Genomic DNA, 22,026 nt, shown 5'->3' on the forward strand with positions numbered 1-22,026 from the left:
TCAGAATTTCCAACAGTTGGTGGCCTGGACGTGGCGAAACTGTTATCCATGTCAAAAGTGAGCTGGTATGAACAAGGATAATAACACTTGCTGCCTAAATGCTGTTGCTCCAGGATTCTTGGCTTGCAACGGATATTGATAGTGTTTGACATCATTTCCAGGCTGCCCGCCGGACCCTCATGCATGCACTAGAGAAATAGCCAGCTTGTTGTGCTGCTGTGACTCACCAGGCGGCAGCTGAAACCATTCCAAACCAGGCAAGGCCGCCAATGATTTGACGTAAATCACAAATTACTTGAGCCAGCCTGAACCAAAGCAGGCCGCATCAATCCAGTCTCGTATGGTTGGATGTCGAGGTTCAGGCTGAAAGTATTGGTGAGGTAGGGCATTCATCAACTCGACGTGGTATGTGAGTTGCTGAAAAAGGATCAACCCTTCGCTTGTTTTCAATCAAGTAATCGTACAAGAAATGCGAGGAGTGAATGACATAGATATGCATTTAAATTTCACTGGACTGTCATAACCTTATATTGTTGACAGGAAACTACCTTTGATATTCATAACGATCGCCTTGGCGGCTCCTCAGCACTCAGACCTGTTCATGGTTTGGACTCTAAAAATTATGGCCCCTTCGACGATCTACCAATATTTCCTCGATCATTGAATGCTATTCCTCACGCTACAGTCCCGAAAGGTTATCGCACAATCTCCGCAGGTGCATATTCCAATGCAGAGAAAATTGGCTAGGTGCAATAGTAGAGATAAGTCTCAGCAATCTCGCCTCGTGCATGATCAGCTTCCTTTAAGAAGAAAGTTATGGTCCTGGTTAGTGTTTGACTATGACCTAAGTTGCTGTGAATAGTAGATCACTCACGAGAGAATCTGCGAGTTGAGACAACATTAGCTCTTCATCCTCAATAAATCCTCGTTGTCTCTCGGTAAGGCTATCTGCGTGATATGTCTGAGCTCTGTCAAAGTCTAACCAGACCACTCTTTCCGGGTCATTCCTGACAATCATCATGTTCCTCGGTTTGGCGTCGCAATGCAGAACCAACGCTCTGTGAATCTCTCGGATACCACAGATCAAAGCCTCTCCCCGCTCCTTTGTAAAATTGTGCGGATAGATCATCTCCATTTTTGGAATGTACTCCAAGAGGATGGCGCTAGGAGGATTCTTGTCATTAAGAAACATCTTCAGGTGAGGTTGATAGTGTGATAAGTCCATCCGTTCCATTGTCCCATAGAACTGAGGCACGATTCCGCGGTCGCAAAGGCTGTGCTTCATTAGTCGTCTGTAGGCAGTCGATTCGCAGATGTGAATGTTTGTTTCGCGCTCAGGAGGTGCGGGCTGGACTGGCCCGTTGTCATGATGCTGTCCCAAATGTTAGAATGAACCGATGTTTTGAAACGCCCCAGGTACACAGACCACTTTCATTATACATATCTTGTTGCGAATATGAACAAGGAATATTTCTGAGAATTCTGAGCTGAAAAGCTTTCACTTAAATGTTATCTCAGAGGGATCAACATCAGTAAAATCCATGAGATGTTGTGTTTCGATCTTCAAGTTTGCTTTGTCGCCCTTACAAAATTCTAGGTTTTGCGGGAAGAGGTTGATCCTTAAGAGAGAAGAGAGCAGGGAATAGTTTGATTTGTTTGCTCAATTTCGATCAGTACATGGCTTCCAGAAATTTTGAGTCTACCCCAATGGACTCGACCTTATGGCTCCACTGAGTTGCGATTTTAACAAGTCTATGTCAAGCACGTAAATCTTGTGGAGGAGCGATTGGTTGTCATTCGATACAAATGCTAGACACATCGAGTGGTTTTGGATGTGTCAACACTCAGCAACAAGTATGAAACTTGGCCCCTTCAGTTAGCCAATTGAATTCGGTTTGTGCCGCTTCAACAACACCCCATATCCTGCGGCTTCTCGGCATCGCCTTATTACGGAGACATAATTTGTTTTTCTTGGTTTCAACACACACATATATATAGCCGAAATGTGTTCTCAGTGTCCTAAAAGAATTCCCCTTGGATGTGTGCAGTTATTAAAAAGCTCCAGGCCTGAATCTCTCTTTTCATCTTATGGCTCAGGTCACGCTTATCACGTTCTTGCAGCAGCCACTGGCGGCAGTTCCGGTCCACCCCCCACCCCAGCTAGGCCGCAACACTACGAATCAAGCATACAGCTATCTCGACATCCAAGGGCTCCAGATCTGGCAGGGCTTTAATCTCGAGACAATTCTCCAGCAGTACCAAAAATGTCTTGAACGGCGCGGTGATCGCGGCTGACCCTATGCCAGCCTCTCCACCACGACCAATTACTGCTGAAAATGTTCTCTAAGCGCAAATCTGCGAGATTTTGAGACCACGCAATTCGACGCTCATTGTGAGTTGGATTTTCTTTTTTTTAGCAAACAATGGAGGAATGCAGGGTCACACAGAACTGTGTTTTGATGTTGGCGAAGCAGCACGAGCAATTGAAAATTATAAACCCAATACTGCATATTTCGACATTCATGCGGCTCCAGCGACTGCACCCAACCGTGCTCCTGGAGATGTCAAGCCCTCGTGGAAATGGAGAACCGACATGGGAGGGAGCCAAAATTGTCAGTCAACGAAATGAGTATCACCAGGCGTTAAGCCAGGTTAATTTTTATATGAACCAGCACAACAGTCGCTATGGGTTCCTTGTCACCAACCAAGAACTAGTCGCAATCCGGAAGCTGGACGAAAATGGAAATCTTGAGCTCGCTCAACCAATCCTTTGGACCACAGGAGGAACTGCCACCCAACCGCGATTGACTGTTATGCTTGCTTTGTGGTACATTGGTATGCTTGCATCGCATGATCAGGGAGTCAACAACTGGCAGATGTGAGCTCATGTACTCACGAAGCCAGTGTGTCGGCTACTTTTGTTTCTTTACGTCCATACGTCTTCTTTGTTCAGCATGACTTCCTATGTATGTAGTATGGTATCAATTCTGAGAGAGAAATTGAAAAGATTTCTATTTTCCCCTATCCACGGATTGGCGAACACAGGCAAATGGCCGGTCCCTGTTACAAAACTACGATCGTACGAATCTAGTGCTGTAGACAAAACATTGCTACCTAATAACTCTTTATATAGCAAGTAAAATCTCGACAACATGATCCACAAATCTCTAGGTCTCAGGACGTGATATTGTAAATACGCAGGAATTAAGGATCGCCGGGCCATCAAATAGAACCTCATACTCTATGAGGTTATTATCCACAAGGCGTCTCGTTCTCCGTAGCTCTCGCGGCAGGGATCAAGGTGCGTCCGTCTCTGCATCCGTATCGTCTTTGACAATGGTGCTGCGGGGTTCAGCTTCGGTAGAAGCCGTGGCTGAACGCGCTCGTTGATGTTGGGTCACCTTGGGCCATGCAAACAGGACCCCTCGGTGGGTTTCTTGCGGCGGTGGATGGAGAGTGGAAAAGAAATTAAAAGAAAGATGGAGTTAGAGGGGGGGTAAGGCCATACATATACCCAACGGCAGAAGGAGAGGTCACGATTCTACCTCTCTATTGACGTATAGGCTGCTTATAGGGACGGCGGAGAGGGGCGTTGATGCGGGATGCTGCTCCAGTTGCTAACCCCGGACTTGGGGACGCTCGGGTCATGTTTTAGAGTGAGAAGAACGATGGATCTGGAGGCGGAGGGAGCCCTCTGTGTATACCAAGAAATGGGGATAGTAACGGGGGTACTCGTCCCGGGGTGCTCTCTCCAGCCATTGAAGCACGGCGCAGCAGCCAACAATAGAGACAAGAGCGTAGGTATCATTCGGCCGTGGCTGCGGATAGAGTACAGTAGAAGAGGGGAACGCATGGCAGTGCGATGGGCAGGTGGCATGCCTTCTCCGGTTATATATACCTGTGCCGAACTGGGGTCGCCCCCGAGGAGGAGAAAGATAAGGAGACTGCGAAACAGGGCTAGCCTCTCCATTAGCACGGATTATTAGTATTATGCCTCACCCTCCGGGGCTGGCAGATGCTGCTGGGACTCCGGGGTTGCAGATTCGGCTGTACGCATTCCCCTCTCGTGTTTCCGAAGCGTAGACGCCCGCTGGCGCAGCGCCGATTCCGTCCTTTCCGGAAAACACCTCTCTATCTCCGGCCAGGGTCGGCGCTCCTCCATCATGCTCAGGAGCCGTGCGTAATCCTCGGGGAGCCATCACCACAGCCTGTCTCTGTGGCCCTTTGTCCCCTCGCCGCGCCCACGCTGACTTTCTCCAACCTTGCGAGGAGCCGAGCGGCCGGCTGGCCGCACACTCTCGTCTACCCCCCTTATTGCCGGCGCTGAGTCGGGCATGCAACTCGCCAGAGCACCTTCAAACAGCCAAGCAAGGAACTGCAGACGATCGTCGAGCTGTAGCGACAGGAAATGGGAACGAAGGGCTGTGGAGGAACCTTCCATAGACGATGCATAGGCAACGCGAAGCCGCTTTGCGACCGGTTCTTCTGGTTGCTGTCGGCCCCGCTTGCGTCCCGTGGACTGTTCGTCGCTGAGGAAGTCGTCGCTCGTGCTGTAGTAGCAAGGCACATTAACGACAGTGCCGCAACGGGCGGGGTGAATCTGCCAATGATCCAGAACGTGAGTGTCATTGTCATCATCTGTTTGAGGATATCTATTCCAGCTGTCAAGCCTCTCTCCGGATCCTTGATGATGGTTGGGGCGGTCACAGGACATAGGCAGGGGGGGGGGGTTCAGGATAGGGATAAATGGCCTTTGGGGTTTGCAAGATCATCGCCTTGCTGGACAGGCAGGTGAAGGTCGCCGATGTCCCAAGGCGCGTCGTCGGCAAGGATCGCTGGGTCAATGGGGATGTTGTTCTGGAGATCCGGGAGCCTGCAGAAGTCTTCTAAGCTACCATCTGAGCTGGTTATGTTTGGCGACGACGAATCAGCCCCTGTGGCGCCTCTCCCAAGGGGAGGCGGTTCGGTCGGCGTATCAGAGATACTATCTTGGACATCACAGGCAGGGGTGGGATGCGAATTCCGGATATGATGTGCCAGATCACAGAGAGATGCTACGCCATGCCGGGGATTCTCCGAACTGGGTGGTGGTCTAGACATCTCTCCTGGTTGGGAGGGGGAGCTCAACGGCGCACACGGCTGAGTATTACCGCTGATAGGCACGCAAACTTCGGCCGGCGGCTTCGAAGGAAGGCCATGCTTGGGGGGTAGCAGGGTGTTGGGGGAGACATCACAACGCGGGGCTAGGGAAAGGGGAGGGGAAAGGGGAGGGGGAGGGGGAGGGGGTTTTTCTGGATTCTGGGGTGCGGGAATTGGGGCATTTGCGCGGTGAGAATGACTTGGGGTGCCGCGGCGTCCACGGCTTCCACGGGTTGAAGTTGCCCACATGAAACGTGAGGGCCATCTGGGTAGGAGATTGGGGATCTGAGACGGGAGATTCTTGAGTCAGAGGTGAATCGGGGGAGTAGGAAGGAGAGTGGGAATTGGGCCTGAGGGGAAGAGCGTGCGCGGGCGAGAGAAACAGATCACGAAGTGCCAGCGATTCCGTAGGAGGCTCGGGCACCCTTTATAGTTGCTCTCAGCGCAGAGGTTTCAACTGCCTCAGGCGAATTCCCCTGATCCCTGAATCTTTCCCTGAGACTGCTGACGCGTCCGTCCTCGTCAGAAAAGCCACCTGGAGGTCGATAACCGGCGCCCTGCAACAATCGCATATGGTTATCACCACTTCCAACCCTGACATGTCGAGCATGCAATCCTCACGAACCCCCCCCACCACCCCTCTTTGGTCCGACCTGCAGGCGTCACACCGATACCAAGAAGGAAGTGCGGCAATTTTGCTATTGGCTGGGGAAAGGAAATGAGGCAGTCAGCCTTGGTGGGTCAAAGGGCGATGCAACCCTCCATCACTCAAGGCTCAGCAAGCCCTCCGGCTCGCACGCTGGTCTCCCCGTGGCCTCAATCAATTGTCGCCTGTTGCTTTTCCGCACAGATCCCCACAGACGAAAGGTGCCCCAAGACAACAGAGAACGGGAGAGCATATCGAGCGAATAAAACCGCAAGAGAAAAGAGAAAAAGAGAGGGCAGGAGTGGAAACTCTTGGCCTGGAAACCAAAAATTAAAATAAAAAATAGGAATAAAAATAACATAAACCATTGGCAATCAGCGGTTTCACTGTCGCCGATTGTACAACACGGTGAAGGCCATTGCAACATGGCTGCAGATGTCCCAGCAGCCTAGGCTCCAGATCAAGCGAAGTAACACCACGAGGGGCGGCGTGGATGGCTCAGAAACCAATGAAGTAGCAGCCCGCGAGGTGGTCAGAAGACAGACGTTCTGTGACTCCGCGGGCGCAGGAAGAAAAGGGGGAGAGGGCCGGGTAAGACGGCGGCGTCTCCCTGCAGGGGGAAGGGGCCGTGCATCCACGCGCGAGCGACCGAGAGGGAAAGAGAAAAAAAGAGGGAGAGGAAGAAGAGAATGAGAGATTGTGTGGTCGTTGCGAGGGGCGCGGGATGGGTTTTTATAGATCGAGCAGGTCCGTTGAAGCGGCGTGAGAGGGCGCAAAAGCGGCGAGCGGGCGCGCCATCCCCGAAGCGGCAACGGTGATACCGCAACGGGCCTAGTGCAAGAAGCGGACCAATGACGACGGTGCGCGGCGGTCTGGGCGCCCCGCTAACCAGCACAAAAGATACGAACTTTGTCTTGGTTAACTCAAAGTCTTAACCAGGTAAAGGTTGCAGCCTGCCTTGGGGGGTTTCTTGGTTACTCTGTAGGTTCTCTGTGACTAGCCAATAATTTCTTTATATTTTGCCATCAATCCACTATTTGCCCCTGAATGTATGGAGGACCGCACGGAGTTATTCGAAATTTATCGGATTTTGCGATGGTCGAAGTCAGCACCAGGTGACAAAACGCCGTTCTGCAAGAGGACATCATCTGATAGAGTTCGGGGGGAATTTTTTGGCATTCATCTTGACACTGGGCCCAGTTGGCCGGTCTCAGCAGTTTTGTTAAGAATGTATATCATATGTCTTAAAATGACATCATCGACTTTGATCTTCCTGTTCGAGTTTGGGCTTTGCAGAAGCCAAAGCCCTGCCATATTATTATTATTATTATTATTATTATTATTATTATTATTATTATTATTATTATTATTATTATTATTATTATTATATTTTTTTCTTGGCTATATGTGGTCAGAGTCTATGATAGACTGACTGAGTACTTTAGATACCTCTATGCATCCTTGGAGGGTTTCAATCACAGCCATTTTGAATTCGTCTCTGTTGACGTGTGATCCCGAGTACCTCCTCGTATATAGACTAGCTAGCTTTCTCCTCCAGTACGAGATCAACCATCCCAGTCTCAAGGGAGGCCTTGGGCCCCGTATGATTACTCACCTCCTTTTGACAACTGATCTTATAGATTTGAATCACACAAAGAACATGTCTTGGTCCTGTCAATCAAAAATCCTTTTCTATTCAACCTTCCTCTGGTGATAAATACAATTGGTGAGATGTGGGGTTCGAACCCACGAACCTTATGTCTCAAGAGGAGTGCTCCCCAACATTCAGTGCCTACTTGCAAGGTATTCTGTAGATGACACTTACCACTACGCCATCCACACCGATCTACTCTTAAATTATAAGAGCTTCTAAGGAGAAAACCGTTAAAATTCTTTCAGCTAAGTTGGTTATCTGGTTGATAGGAAAGGATGACAAATAAACAAATAAACAAATAAACAAGGAAGGAAAGAACCTTATCATGATCTCGGCAGGTGCCTTATCTGTTGGAGCCTAGGTTTCCTATTATGGACTAGCGCACTGCACAATAGTATATAGCATCCCTGAGATAGGCTACCCAATACAACCACTTTAGACGTCCAACATTATCTTGGCGCTATGGCCATGTGATATTCATATCTAGGGTCAAGAACGTCATGTGATTTTCGCGATGCTTATTCATCAGCTCCTCTAAAATGACATCAAGGTTTCATTCCTACTCTCAGTTACTGATTCTTATTGCATCGTGCGTCGTGCATCGAATTAATACGGCCTACTTTCATTCAACCCAACGCTGAAGCTACAACATCCCATCCACTCTGGGCTAGTCGGGATGGCAGCAAACACCAGATACTCCCCCGTACCGCAGCGGGACTCGCTCGACGACCGCCACTATACCCAAGCCCCTCCGTCTTATCAGACAATTTCAGACCCATCGGATGGGCTTCTGGGCGCCCCTCGCACAGAGGATGACAACGTCCCCGATGATTTCAAGGTATGTGGAAGTCTAGGTGGATTAAAAAAAAAAAAAAACCTTTTAATCACTTTTTGTTGAAGATATGGTTGACAGGAGCTAACAATCTAATAGTTTGGTGGCTCAGTCGCTGAAGCTACTCTTCCCATCCGGATGCAGTTCGTCCGCAAGGTCTACTTTATCTTGTAAGCCTACAGTTGTGTTATTGCCTAGATCTGATACCCAGCGAGCCTTGCCTCTCGTTTATACATCCCGGAAACTAACCAAGACACCCCACGCAGAACAATCCAGCTCCTCCTAACCACAGTTCTGAGCTCCATCTCCTTTTTCAGCGAGAACTACCGTACCTGGATCCAAACCCATCCCTGGCTTATGCTCGTCTCCGCCATCAGTGCCCTGGTCTTCATGGGCCTCACCTACTGGAAACGCAAAAGTTATCCCACCAACCTCATGTTCCTGGGCGGCTTCACCATTCTCGAAGCCTACGCAATCAGCGTCACGACCTCCTTCTACGATGCGCGCATTGTCATTCAAGCCCTTGTTTTGACCCTAGGCATATTCGTTGCCCTGACCATTTTCGCCTGCCAGACCAAGTATGATTTCACAAGCTGGATGCCATACCTATTCAGCGCCCTTTGGTTAGTCATTATTTTTGGCTTCATGGCTGCCTTCTTGCCTAAGAGCAGCAAAATGGACTTGGTATATGGTGTCGTGATCGCGTTGCTTTTCAGTGGCTATATCCTGGTGGATACCCAGCTTGTGATGCGCCATTACCATGTTGAAGAGGAGATTGCTGCATCTATCTCTCTCTATCTGGACATCATTAACCTCTTCCTTGCCATCCTGCGGATTCTGAACAGCCAGAACGATAACTAAATCAAGAACTTATGAAGGATATCTCAAAGCGGAGGTTATTTCGGCTTTCCTTACTTGCTTCGAGATAGAGAGAAGAACAGCTGAATGACAAGGTTATGTCTGAAAGAAATCTGGCTTACTGAACGATTTAGCCCCTTTTTTTCCCCTTTTATTCTGTTATTTCCCTTTGTAGCATGCCGTTTTCAATACATTAAATGTTTTGATAGCAATTATCGTCTATTTTTGTTTACACACTGGGCTGCTAGCAAATGTTTCACAGAACAAACTATATATTTCCTGTTAAAGTCCACTATTTCTTTTCAAGCTTGGCATTAATTAACGACTCGATGGCTCTATGCTGCAGAAAGAGGAGAATAGTTATCGGAGCCTTGTTAAGAACTCATAGTCATCCGTGGAATACTTCTCAACTGTTCCAAAAATGAAAACCGCTGGTTTATAGCACCTGTATCAGAATCCAATCATCCATTTTGCTTGAGGTAGCACGATTTTCCTACCTGCACGGCAGCCTAACTCCATCCCGTTGGAAAAATTCAGATGTAAAGAAATATACACCCGACAATTGAATAGATAATAGTGGAAACGACAGCAGATTGAGCAGAGGGTTTGAACTACTTCATCACAATTTTAAATAAGTCACCGCTACATTTAGCAGAGGACTCGCGACGGATTAAATGGGAGTTTAAAGAAATGAGATTCAATTCTATAGAATAGAGAGAAAAGAAACACGACGCCGGAAAAAGGAGAGAAAGGAAGAAAAGAAATCGTATGTTGATAAAAAGAAGATCGAAGAAAGACAAGAGAAAGATACGTAGCTTAAAGAGAAGCGATATAACAGGAAATAAAACAAAGTGGGAGTGAAATGGGCTTGATGGGGATTTTGAAGGCCACAGATCACTCAAGCGAAGTAGCAGGTAGCAAAATGAAAGAGGAGATATCAGAGAATGACGAGTAGATCGAAGAAATAGAACGCCTGCACCCAAATCCAAAGTAACATAACTCCCAGGGACATGGGGGTAGAGGAGGGTGATTGCGAAACTCAGCCCCAGAAACTTGTATCCTAGAATAAAGGAGGTGGGATTATAAGAATAAATAAATTGGGGAATGGGAAACAAAACAGCGGGCGCCCCCCCCCCCCCACCCACTCAAAAAAAAAGAAAGAAACGAAAAAAAAAAGAAAAAAGAAAAAAGAGAAAAGAGAAAAGAAAAGAAAAGAAAAGAAAGAAGAAAAAAAAGGCTATTCCATGAGATAAAACCTCGTAACCTGGTTATTCCCATATCGTAAAACCCTAGGTTCCTTGATACTTTTGTGCTTTCTTCTTCGCAAACTTTAGTCAATGAAGAAAGATATCGAGAAACATGGTATTGCCGCCCGAATGTGATGTGGATAAAATAGAAAAGAAAATCCGTTGTGTCGTTTGACCGTATGATTCCAGGAAATGAGGGTCTTTCAGAACTAGGTGCTAACGGGAGGGGGGAGAAGATATATGCAAGACCCTAAATAGGTATCCATAGATATTTCTATGTGCAAGTGGGTAGTTATTGGTGAGAGGCGAGGAAGAAGGTATTGGTAATAAGGCAAACAATCATCACAACAACTCCGTATATAGCAAGGCTTAGACTCAGCTTGCGCAACAGAGCCTTTCGCCATTGACGATTGTTGAGTCCTAAGATCCCGCTAGCCGACAGTAAACCACTGGCGCTGAGAAGGCCTTCGTTTTCCGCACCATTATCAGATACGTCGTCCTCTGCCTCGTCGTCTTCTTTCATTAATTGCTGGTGTATGGCAGATTCAGGGGAGGAGATCTTGTAGTAGAACAAGCCAGGTAGGATGAAGCTGATGCTGGTGCTACCAGTGCTTCCAACATAGGCTAGCACGGACTCGAGGGATGACACGGTCATGGCGACGACGAAGCTCAAAACAAGGATGATGGTGGTGAGAATTGCGAAGCGGGCATCTCCCATGGGATCATGGGCTCTATTTGGTCTTGGAAGGAGAGGGTTGCGATTTGGTGAGACGTTGGCAACGGTGGTTGGCGCTTTAGGGTTCAAGCACCATTTTAAAACGGCGTCTAGCGATGCTCTGCAAGGATGAACCTGAAGAGGATAGGAAAACATCACGAGGACCACGATGGCCGCCCGCGCTATTGTTGATGACAATGATGGCAAGTACATCCCGACAATGTTACCTCCAACGTTGTTCCCGAATGATAGATATCCCGTGATTGCGATGAGAACATACGTCATGGCCGCGCTGCCAATGCTAACGAAGATCACGACTGTGGTCCTGAAGTGAGAGCTATTGGAGATTTCGTTCAGGATTGAGAACATCTGGAATATTAAGTGTCAGCGGTGCGCCATCAACGGCAAGGTCGCAAGGGAAACTATACATTTTGATGACAGGTGTACGCAAACACCATGACGGGAAATGCGCTTAGCGCTGACACTCCGCTCTGCCATTTGAAGTAGTTTATAGCGCCTCGCTCATGCATCGTGTCTCCCTTGATAAAGTGGGCCACAACCAACACCAAAAGGTAGCCAATAGATGTCAAAGCAATAACGCTTGTATATTTCAATGAATCCAGACGTCTTAGGAATGAAAGCGGAATAACAACCAACCTAAAGATATGGAATCATATATTAACGGAATGACACTAAGTGAAAAACATGATAATATCAGATGGATGGATGTATGGATGGATGGATACACATACATAAACGCTGTAACCCAAAAGTGACGATCAAGTAAAAAGTCCATTCCAGCATAATTCGCACCGAAGCCCTCGACAACTCCAGGCATGAGATCGCCGATGATAATCAGGTAACTTACACCAACACCAAAGCATTTTATAGCGATTGCGGCATCAAAAATTACCGCAGCATTCGGATAGGTTAACTGAGAGAGCGCAAAGAAGGATGCGGACCCTCTGTCCAGATACTGTGCACATAGAGACTGCAGGTACAGGCCGAAACCAGCCGCGATTCCAGACCATAGGATAATAATGACACCGAGTGTGATTCCCATGCGCGCGAGGGCATTTGGCATTGCCAGAGCACCGGCACCGATAACTGTGAGGGCCGGCTTAGTGACAAATTCCCCTGGGAGTATTTAGACAGACCGAGTTACGCAAGCTGCGTTTTGACTCACTCGTATTCAGCAGATTGATAACGCTGCTGATCCAACTTGCCTGTCCGGTTCCTCCGACTTCTCTCTTGCCCGCATGGTGTCGTCTTCCCCTGCTACATATATTAGCAAGTAATTATCTTCTCTCCATGAATAATTCCCACTCCTTCCAGTTGGCGGTTGGAGACCACAGTGGCACATCTGCGGCTAAAAGAGCAAATTCATATTCCGTACCGACGACTCCTGCTGTAAGAAGCACCAACAGCTATCCCATCCGGCGATGCTTCGGTATCCATCCTACAAGAGGCACTGTTTCTGCCAGCAGTTAAATATATAAATCGACAGAGCTTCCCCTGTTATCCGGACAATCGATGGCACTTGTGACGGTCTCGAGGCATCGCGGAACAAAAACGAGAGGAGGAAGAGTGCTGTATGGAAAGGGGGGGGGGGGGGGGGGGGTATAGATTGGTTTATATGTTATTTATAAGTGGTGATGAAGATTAGAAATAAATGAAATGAAGTGGATTGTTTTGCGGAGGATATAGTGTTGGTTGGCCAGCAACGATAAGAAGTTATTTCTCGAGGCGGATTTCTCCAAATCGGGCTTGGCGGAGTTTGATACGTCAAGGCTTTGGGCGTTGCGTTTTACACCTGCAGTTGCAATTCTGCTTTGAATATACATGTTTTATTTTCTTATTGCACTTCTCTTTATTGATTTAAAGACTTACTTATTCTAGTACACTTCTTTTAATATGGTAATTTGCAGTTATTGCTTATTATTATATATATTAACTGGTTTTATTATTTTTTTTTAATTATATTGATAGAAATAAGTATATTTTACTTATTTTAATAATTTTTTTATATTTAATATATTATTAATTATATAATAAATAAAATAAATATATGTCTAATGATAACTATCACATCTCAATGAAATATTTTAAGTATAAGTATATTGATACTTTTTTTAAATTATATTCATATAGCTATAGCGAAGAGAAATAAAGTATTATCAACCATTAGTCACCAATTGTATATAAGTGTAAATTAGTAGTAGAATCATATAGTTCAAAATTGTCCATTGACAGAATTAGTTATGGACCTCCACTTAATTAAGAACAAGTAGAGAATCAATTCTTCACGTTCATTGAAACATTCAAGTTTCATATACGGACGGTCTCTGGTTGTGGCATGGGATGAGTATCAATATGAGGAGAACAACGTGTTTGCAATAGACTCGACTGTATCCCTTTTCATCCTCAGCAAATGAGCCCTGTTTAGGTAGTTAGCTACCTATGCATTTGCCGAATAAAGTTACGATCCGTTCCCAGAAACTCGCACCCTGCAAAAAGCGTGATAATTTACGTAGCTTAAATCAAATCTACAGCTTCACCCAGCTTCCCGACTGCACCAGACTCAAGAGGCTCTCCTCTGCCGCTCTTGGATTGCCCAATGAATTCCCTGGTCTCCCAAGCGGGCCCGGATCATTGAATGGCAGCACAGCACGAACACTCTTGGACACCTCTAGAATTGTTCCACCCCTAATCGGAACCATTTTCCCCTCCTCCTTCGAATTACCGAGAATATTCTCATTCACCTGATCCCGCTCAACCAGTGCGAGCATCACTTCCGCAACTTCTTCTGGGGTTACCCATGCATCCTTGCTTTCGTCGATGATCTGCATTTTATCCGGTTGCTCGGTCCAGAGCGGAGTTTTTATGAACCCAGGCGCGACGGCAGTTACGCGGATTCCGATTGCGTCGAGTCTTGCTAGGGATCGAACGAAGCCACTAATCGCGTGCTTGGTTGCGATGTACATCGGGGTGGTGAGGGATGGAAGCTGGGCCGCGATACTCGATATGTGGATGATTGATTTCGGGGTTTTGGAGTTTGCGAATCGTGCGATGGCAAGTTGGGTGGTTCGGATGGGGTGGGTCAGGTTAACATCAATCAGACTGTATTTTGACCCGAAGCTCGAGTCTTTACTCTCTGGCGAGCCCGGTGGGTACCAAAAGTTTGAAAATAACTGGGGCTATATGAGCAAGCCAAGAAAATAAAAACGGGGATCAAAGAGTCTGCAGCGTCGCAAAGTCGGCATACCGGTTCATAAATACCAGCCCCTGGACAAACGATATCGATTTCTCCAAACTCCTTCTCCGCAACTTCGAACATCTTCTCTAGCTGGGACCAATCTGTGACATCTGTTTTCTGGAATATGACCCTGGGCGATGCAGAGGAGTATTGATCTACAACAACCTGTGCTTCAGGGCGGAGGGCGAGGTCTGCAATGAGACAGTTGCAGCCATTTTGGAGTAACAACTTGACAAAGCAAAAATTGATGCCTTTGTGTGAATTTTGCCTATATTAGAGATATAACTACTTGTAGAGTCCGAAGTTCGAAGCTTACCCGAACCTGCACCAGTCACAATAGCGGTCTTCCCCTTCACGCTCTGGGCCATTGTCAGGGATAGTTTGTTCCGGGAGGTGTGAGGAGAAAGATAAGATCTAATAAAAAGACAACTTCTCAGATATGTGAGGCTGCCCTTCTACTGCATAGTTGAAGTATGTCCAGCTTGTACAGCACCTATCAAACGTATGGGTATATATATCCATAGATCCATCCAACCTCAACCGCGGATTGCAGCCTTATGCACATTTATCTATCTTTGCCCCTCTCAACAGCCATCGCTCGCTGACATGTCCTATATTAGCGGGGAACATAAAAGGTATGGCAACAACCTGGAGCCTCGGAATGGGGACATTTGCCGAAACCTGCCGGCGGTTCCTAGTTCAGGATTAACCAACTCACCAAGTCGAACCAGCGAATCCGAAATATTTCAACTGCCTAGATTTTAATTCTAATCTCCGCTCACCAACGCCCAATTAAATTATTTTAAATAACACTAGGATTCGGACACCCTGTTCTTCTATGCTCAAGTGCAATGCAATTGCTGCACCTTGGTGGAGCTCTTGAGCGTACTGCAGGCTCAAGGGGTGCGGGCTCGCGGGGATTGAATGATGAGCTAGCAGCGGAATAATAAGTTCATGAGCTTTATCCCTAGTGAGATCCCCATCACATTGAATCCCGCGTGTAGATCTCTTCTGTTTTTGCCTCCCTATCTCATTCCACAACAAATATATCTTGGCATTGCTTCTTCATTATAGCAGTGTTCCTGTACTTACAGGCCTTGCTTTCTAAGATTCTTAACCTTAAGTATTCACCTGCCTAAGGTTGCTATTTAGATGTTTAAAGGGCTTAGAATAACTGAGAGTTATATATGACTGACTACCTGAGAGAGTAGAAGTTCCGAGCTGAATGGCTCTGTCTGTGAAATTGGCTAACGCCTGGGTGAAACTCTTAGCCCGGATTATCCAGCGAGGCGTTGTTGTGTTTAGGGGTCCGTGCTTTCCATAGGGCTAATTACACCTTGTCAGGCCCAGCTTTCTACGGTCGGCGGTTTGTGCTTCCACCGGGCGCTGGTCCGGGAGCTGAACCGCTGCTTACCGCTCCCCATTGCTACGTTTACGTCCGTATCCTTCTTCTGGCCTGGCCCGTATACAACTCTTCGCCCACCTTTTTAGCTTTCTCTCTTTTCTTTTCTTTTCTCTTCTCCTAACGAATTCATCTTTTTGTTCTAATATAAGGAAGTGCTAGGGATGTATTTGGTAGCACGCCTGTTACATTACGAATTCGTTCCTTTATATCTTATAAGGCCTAGGAGTCTTCGTCCCGTGTATAAGACCCGAGAACCTTCGTCCTGAGAAGAAGGCCAGAGAGCCTTCACTCTGAGAACAAGGCCAGAGTGCCTAAGAAATTCCTTCCCTAAACATGAATTATGATTCTTCTTTTGAGCACTCATTCTCAGCAGAAATCTTCACTGACATCAATGCTCTTGCAGCTGATCTCTGAAGATTGATGCAACAACAAGCTGCACGAATGACTGAACTGCAGCATTGACTGAATGAACTGAACCTCATAACATTCAATGCGCCTACATCTACCTTGTCTGATAGGTCTTCAAAGGAATGATTTCCTGTTCTAGATATATATAAAGATGACCTTTAGTTATCTTGTCTAAAAATTAAAAGTAAAGATCAAGTTTAGTGTTAATAATCTCATTATTGATTCTCTATGGAATTAAATTTGATATATTCACAGCTAACTGAATGAAGATGCTTTTAAATCAAAAATGGATTTTTTGCACTAAAGAACAGTGTATATTTAAGAATATATTTTATACATCAAGTCAAAGTATTAGATTGACTAAATAGAAGTTGATAAATAACTAAATATTATTTTATCTTTCAGAGTTTATTTATAAGTTTTTGAAAGTTTAAAATTAATATTATTAATATCATCTTATCTACCTAACTCCGTAAGAGGTGCACGTGACACGGGTAACCGGGGCATTCCAACGTAAACCAAAGTCGAGGTTTTTCCAACCGGAATTTTAAAAACAAATTCAACCCTTTTAGAACAGCATTCAAATACACCCATGATTCATCAAATAGGACAAAAGCTGAATGTGATGATAGCAACGAAGAGCCTCGTTTTGAAAACTATGTTCAGCGCTTTTAAAACCTGTTGTCAGCAACAAATATAGAGCGGTGTCACGTGGATCAACTCTGGCTTCCAAGGTCCCACGGTTCCCTTATCCCCTTTCCTTTCCAGCTGACCACAAGCCTCGAGTCTGCTGTTTAGTTCACAGTCAGGCCCGAGATTGATGGTTCTTCCTCATATATTCTAATGCCTGCGGGTGTGAACTTCACAAACGTTATTCAGATTTAAAGGTACTTAACTGCTCTAAGCATGATGATCCCGAAATTTATATCCCGAGCGGTCGTTCGAGCTGCATCCACTTTTTCACGGCCTACCAAAGCTGCAGGGGATATATCATCGGTCTTCCCTAGCTTGAGGCCTGATTTCAAGCCTCAGCCCCTCCCGTCTCGGTTTCAGGAGCTCAAAATAAACCTCTTCCACAACAAAGAGGGTGCTCTGGTGGATAGCTGGGCTAGATTATTAGCTAGCCTTAAGGATGAAGTGCAAGAGATCCGTGAAATCAGTGGTAGCGTATGTTTTTGACGAGTTGCTACTAATTTTTGAACATAGAGAAGAACAATCAGACGATTGACGCCATGGACATGTTACAGGTTATACCATGCATCGATTACTCCGATGTGGTATCGGGGAAAGTTGACCCTGGTAAGATAGAGGAGATTCGTCATCGTGGATCTGCAGTTATAAGGGGTGTCATTCCGAGGTCGACCGTTCTCGACCTAAAACAGCAGGCGAGAGATTATATCTCTGCTAACAGAGACAGGGTGAAAGCGTTTCCCCCCACCTCACCTGCTGTCTATGAACTTTACTGGTCACCTCCACAAGTCACAGCTAGGGCTCATCCGAATATGATGCAAACCCAACGCTTCCTGCAAGGGATTTGGCACTCTTCGGACCCCCACACGCAGCTCTCCACAACATATCCCCTCACCTACGCTGATCGACTTCGCATTCGGGACCCAGGCGATGCCAAGTTTGCCCTAGGCCCTCACGCCGATGGAGGATCCCTTGAAAGATGGGAGGATCCAGAATACTCGAGAGTTTATCAGAAAATCCTCGACGGCTCTTGGGAGGAATATGACCCCTGGGATGCTAAGCATCGCATTCACGCTAAGATGGATCTTTACAATGGAGCTGGTGCCTGCTCCATGCTTCGATTCTTCCAGGGGTGGCTATCGATGTCGGACACGGGCCCCGGAGAGGGCACCTTGCACGTATGCCCTATGCTAAAACACAGTACTGCATATACCATCCTCCGTCCATTCTTCGATGTCAATACCTCGGAGCCGCTGCTGGACTCTTCATTCCCAGGCTCGGTTCCGGGAGCTTGCCAGGAATACTCGGACCTCACTCATCCACATCTGGAACTTGACACTACCATGGTATCCGTACCTCGTGTGGAACTGGGGGATTACGTTGCATGGCATTGCGACTCGCTCCATTCGGTGGACAAGGAACATCGAGGGAAAGGTGACTCGAGCGTACTTTATATCCCCGCAACGCCGCTATGTGAAATGAATGCAAGATATCTTGAGAAGCAGCGCCAGGCCTTTTTGTCATTGTCTCCCCCTTGGGATTTCCCGGATGCTGGAGGACCTGGTGAGTCTGGCTTTACTGGAGCTGTGGACTGGTCATTCGTTAGCAAGGACGGGCTGCAGGCAATGGGCATGGGGTCTGTTCCTTGGCAGGTCCATGAAGGTATGTCTCAGGGTGAGAAGGAAGTTATTGAGAATTGTAACCGGATTGTTTTTAAGAATGAGTTGTAATGTGAGTTTTGTAATATCTTGTAGGCAGATTCCCTTTTGTTCATTTACTGTGATTTGGAATAGTTAGCATTCAGAGCTAATATTCTTGTTCAATTAAATAAAAAATAAAATCATTACCTACCTGTAGTTATTTGTCCGTAACCAATTCGTATTACTATCCGCAATAAGAATATCATTATCAAAAACTGCATCATGAAATTCCTTAATATCGCCCCAGAAGGATGTACTTTAGCCTAACGTGCTGACTACGTTATCCTTTATACCTGCATCTCAACTAAGCCCAACATCCAACCTCCAATAATTTCTTCAGCCAAACTCACACCATATCTTCCCCTCCACCCTCCCCCCAAATGACAGCCGTAAGCAGATGAAATAATGCGGCTTCACGCGGCCTTCATCCTGCTGGCCTCCCTTGCACCCTCTTCCCTCGCAATTTTCGCAGACGAAGCCTACCACAATGATTACCACCATGCCCTGCTGGGAACCCCCCAAGAACGGTCGACCTTCTTCCACCAGCCCAGCACCTCCTCTGCTGCTTCGTTACTATACACTCTTACTGAAAGACATGTCCTGGGCGCCGTGAATCCTAAAGATGGCGCGATTGTCTGGCGGCAGAACCTGGCTAGCTCCGTGACGTCGGAGGATGCTCAAACGCCACAATCTTTCCTAAGGGCGGTTGATGGTGAAGATTCGGTGGTCAGCGCAATTGGTGGGAAGGTCGCTTCGTGGGGCGCATTGGATGGGAAGTTGGCTTGGGAGCATGAGTTCCATGACGGCCCTGTTGTCGATTTGGAGATCTTTGGTCTTGATGAGTCGACGGACCAGAAGCAGGTCGCAAAGGATTCTTTGGTGCTCTTTGGTCGGAAGAATGGCATTGTTAGACGACTAGATGGCGCGTCGGGGAATATTAAATGGGAATACATAGATAATACGTGGGTTAATTTTTATCCATTGGTTCTTGAAATTTAGAACTAACTATTGTTGTTCCCAGTGACGATGTCCTTTTCCAAGTGTCAACGTCTCAGACGGCGGTTTACTATATTTCTTTACACTCTGCAATGCGAAAGGGATACAAAATTAAAGTCACCGCGCTGGATTTGAAGACTGGGGCTTACGCCAATCAGTATACACTGAGTTCTGACAGCGAAGTTTCATCTCCAGAGTCCATCATTTTCGTCGGTGCCAACTCGATATCACCCTTGATTGTTTGGGTCGACAGTGCATGGAAAACGATCAAGATAAATGTAATTGGGACTAAACATATCCACTCTATCATTGTTGAGAACAACAGCGGTGAAGATGTCGAAAGGATCGAAGTTCATGCGGCTCAATCTCTCAATGCAGAGCCACACTTCCTGCTACATTATGCCACGAAATCCAAGTCTTGGGCGGAAGTATATCATATAGATATTAAATCGGCATCGATAGACAAAGCGTACGACCTTCCTCTCGTCGGCGAGAGCTCTGTTTTTGCCACGAGCACCAGGGATGCCAACGTTTACTTTACTCGCATTACGAAAACTGAGACCAGCGTTGTCTCGTCTGCCTCCCGTGAATTCCTTGCGAGATGTATCATGAGCAAGAATATCACTGAAAGTGCGTTCCACGCAGTTTCGGAAGTTGTTTCCCGCGGCTCTACCTACGCAGTTCGCTTTGCTCAAGTTTTAGAGTCGGGTGACTGGATGCTTGTTCGAAATGGAGAGATTGGATGGAACAGGCCAGAAATATTGACTGAAGCTGTTGCCGCTTCTTGGGCTGATGTAAATGGGGGCGAAATACTTGCTCATGAGTTGGAAGTTGAAGGTCACGAGTCGGTGATAGGAGCATATATTCACCGTCTAAAACGCCATGCGAAGGACCTGGTTAGTTTGCCAGAATGGCTCCAAGGATTGCCTGTTCGTATCCTGTCGAGTTTAGTAGCTAGCGAAGCTACTGACTTGAGCAACTTTGGACTGGGGAAACTGGTGATAATCGCAACGCGGAAAGGCTACGTTCTTGCTATCGACTATGCGACAAAGGGGAAAGTCGCGTGGAAACGCAAGGTCGTTGAAGCGCTTAATGGCGACTGGAAGGTGAAAGCTATCAGCACTGCTCACTCTGTTGCGACAGTATATGTCGAAGACGGTAGCTTCGTTAAAGTTAACGTATCTACCGGGGAGATCGTTGAACAGGGAAAACTCTCTGAGTCCCTTGAATCAGTAGCCCTGATCTCTAGTGGGGGCACCCCTGTTCCAGTCAGCGTGGGGAAAGATGGCATTCCTGATCTATCTGCTGTTTCCGTGGACATCAACACATTCGTTGTGACGCTGAACAATGGCCGAGTTCTTGGTTGGAATTCCGCCAACACCAAAGAGCCCATTTGGGAATTCATACCACCCAGTGGTCAGAAACTCATTCATGCGATCTCACGTCCTGCTCATGATCAAGTTGCATCGATTGGGAAAGTTCTCGGAGATAGATCTGTTCTTTATAAATATCTGAACCCTAATATTGCCCTCCTAATCACCGTCGGGGATTCTACAGCCAATTTCTACCTCCTTGACTCCATATCTGGACAAATATTGCACTCAATTACCCAATCGGGGGTCGATACCAGCCAGCCCATTGCATCAGCCTTATCCGAAAACTGGTTTGCCTACTCCCTCTGGGCCGACGTAACAAACACCTCAGAGTCAAAGGGCTACCAGCTGGTAATCTCCGAACTTTACGAATCCCCTATCCCCAACGACCGTGGCCCATTAGGTGACACTGCAAACTACTCCAGCATCCACACCGACACAGGAATTCCACGACCACACGTAATCTCTCAAGCCTATATAATATCCGAACCCATCTCGACCATTGCCGTCTCCCAAACCCGCCAAGGCATCACTAGCAAGCTTCTCCTCTGCTCCCTGCCCGAATCAAATGCAATCATCGGCATCCCGCGCCAGCTCCTCGATCCCCGCCGTCCAGTTGGTCGTGCGCCAACCTCGAACGAAGCAGAGGAGGGGCTAGTGCAGTACTCTCCCTATCTAGAATTTGATGGCAGATGGTTCCTCACCCACTCTCGCGAGGTAATTGGGATTCGCGACATTGAATCGAGCCAAACGCTATTGGAAAGTACCAGTCTTGTCTTCGCGTATGGGTTAGATGTATTTGGTACGCGAGTGCATCCCAGTCAGGCATTTGACATCTTAGGCAAAGGATTTTCGAAGGTGCAGTTATTATTGACTGTTGTTGCGCTGGGGATTGGAGTTGCGATGTTGGCTCCGATGGTGCGTCTTCGTTGTTCTTTTTCTATTTGTTTACCCCTGTTTTACCCCCCCCCCCCCCCAACAAACCGAATTACAGCTCCCTTAATGTTCCGTAGCCATACTTCTAAGTTAACTCTTTCCACTCTTTTTCCACAGGCCCGACGGAAACAAGTAAACATGAAATGGAAGTCCTGAAATGCTACCCATAAA

General features: G+C 47.0%; 9 protein-coding genes across 9 annotated transcripts; 5 read left to right on the forward strand and 4 right to left on the reverse strand.

The window, feature by feature from the left end:
- Positions 1-291: 291 nt before the first annotated feature.
- Positions 292-1,435, reverse strand: PADG_07406 (uncharacterized protein; the record flags this gene model as incomplete). The annotated part of the gene is made up of 3 exons (XM_010764418.1): positions 292-417; positions 875-1,372; positions 1,427-1,435. 3 exons carry the CDS (start codon positions 1,433-1,435, stop codon positions 292-294), a joined length of 633 nt encoding a protein of 210 aa, XP_010762720.1.
- A 653-nt stretch (positions 1,436-2,088) lies between these two features.
- On the forward strand, positions 2,089-2,295 carry PADG_12299 (uncharacterized protein; the record flags this gene model as incomplete). The annotated part of the gene is made up of 1 exon (XM_010764636.1): positions 2,089-2,295. One exon carries the CDS (start codon positions 2,089-2,091, stop codon positions 2,293-2,295), a length of 207 nt encoding a protein of 68 aa, XP_010762938.1.
- A 128-nt stretch (positions 2,296-2,423) lies between these two features.
- Positions 2,424-2,882, forward strand: PADG_12300 (uncharacterized protein; the record flags this gene model as incomplete). The annotated part of the gene is made up of 1 exon (XM_010764637.1): positions 2,424-2,882. One exon carries the CDS (start codon positions 2,424-2,426, stop codon positions 2,880-2,882), a length of 459 nt encoding a protein of 152 aa, XP_010762939.1.
- A 686-nt stretch (positions 2,883-3,568) lies between these two features.
- PADG_07408 (uncharacterized protein) lies at positions 3,569-5,711 on the reverse strand (the record flags this gene model as incomplete). Its single annotated transcript, XM_010764419.1, has 5 exons — positions 3,569-3,944; positions 4,000-4,353; positions 4,377-4,600; positions 4,786-5,404; positions 5,530-5,711. The coding sequence occupies 5 exons, from the start codon at positions 5,709-5,711 to the stop codon at positions 3,569-3,571; spliced, it is 1,755 nt and encodes a 584-aa protein (XP_010762721.1).
- A 2,404-nt stretch (positions 5,712-8,115) lies between these two features.
- Positions 8,116-9,132, forward strand: PADG_07409 (uncharacterized protein; the record flags this gene model as incomplete). Its single annotated transcript, XM_010764536.1, has 3 exons — positions 8,116-8,277; positions 8,371-8,441; positions 8,538-9,132. 3 exons carry the CDS (start codon positions 8,116-8,118, stop codon positions 9,130-9,132), a joined length of 828 nt encoding a protein of 275 aa, XP_010762838.1.
- A 1,536-nt stretch (positions 9,133-10,668) lies between these two features.
- On the reverse strand, positions 10,669-12,549 carry PADG_07410 (uncharacterized protein; the record flags this gene model as incomplete). The annotated part of the gene is made up of 5 exons (XM_010764420.1): positions 10,669-11,460; positions 11,520-11,748; positions 11,844-12,198; positions 12,278-12,369; positions 12,488-12,549. The coding sequence occupies 5 exons, from the start codon at positions 12,547-12,549 to the stop codon at positions 10,669-10,671; spliced, it is 1,530 nt and encodes a 509-aa protein (XP_010762722.1).
- Positions 12,550-13,637: 1,088 nt separating this feature from the next.
- Positions 13,638-14,715, reverse strand: PADG_07411 (uncharacterized protein; the record flags this gene model as incomplete). The annotated part of the gene is made up of 3 exons (XM_010764421.1): positions 13,638-14,288; positions 14,357-14,598; positions 14,664-14,715. 3 exons carry the CDS (start codon positions 14,713-14,715, stop codon positions 13,638-13,640), a joined length of 945 nt encoding a protein of 314 aa, XP_010762723.1.
- Positions 14,716-17,066: 2,351 nt separating this feature from the next.
- Positions 17,067-18,580, forward strand: PADG_07412 (uncharacterized protein; the record flags this gene model as incomplete). Its single annotated transcript, XM_010764537.1, has 2 exons — positions 17,067-17,327; positions 17,408-18,580. 2 exons carry the CDS (start codon positions 17,067-17,069, stop codon positions 18,578-18,580), a joined length of 1,434 nt encoding a protein of 477 aa, XP_010762839.1.
- Positions 18,581-18,955: 375 nt separating this feature from the next.
- Positions 18,956-22,011, forward strand: PADG_07413 (uncharacterized protein; the record flags this gene model as incomplete). Its single annotated transcript, XM_010764538.1, has 3 exons — positions 18,956-19,512; positions 19,572-21,837; positions 21,973-22,011. The coding sequence occupies 3 exons, from the start codon at positions 18,956-18,958 to the stop codon at positions 22,009-22,011; spliced, it is 2,862 nt and encodes a 953-aa protein (XP_010762840.1).
- Positions 22,012-22,026: the final 15 nt, after the last annotated feature.

This window comes from Paracoccidioides brasiliensis, assembly GCF_000150735.1.
Source record: "Paracoccidioides brasiliensis Pb18 unplaced genomic scaffold supercont2.11, whole genome shotgun sequence".
Lineage (NCBI taxonomy): Eukaryota > Fungi > Ascomycota > Eurotiomycetes > Onygenales > Ajellomycetaceae > Paracoccidioides > Paracoccidioides brasiliensis.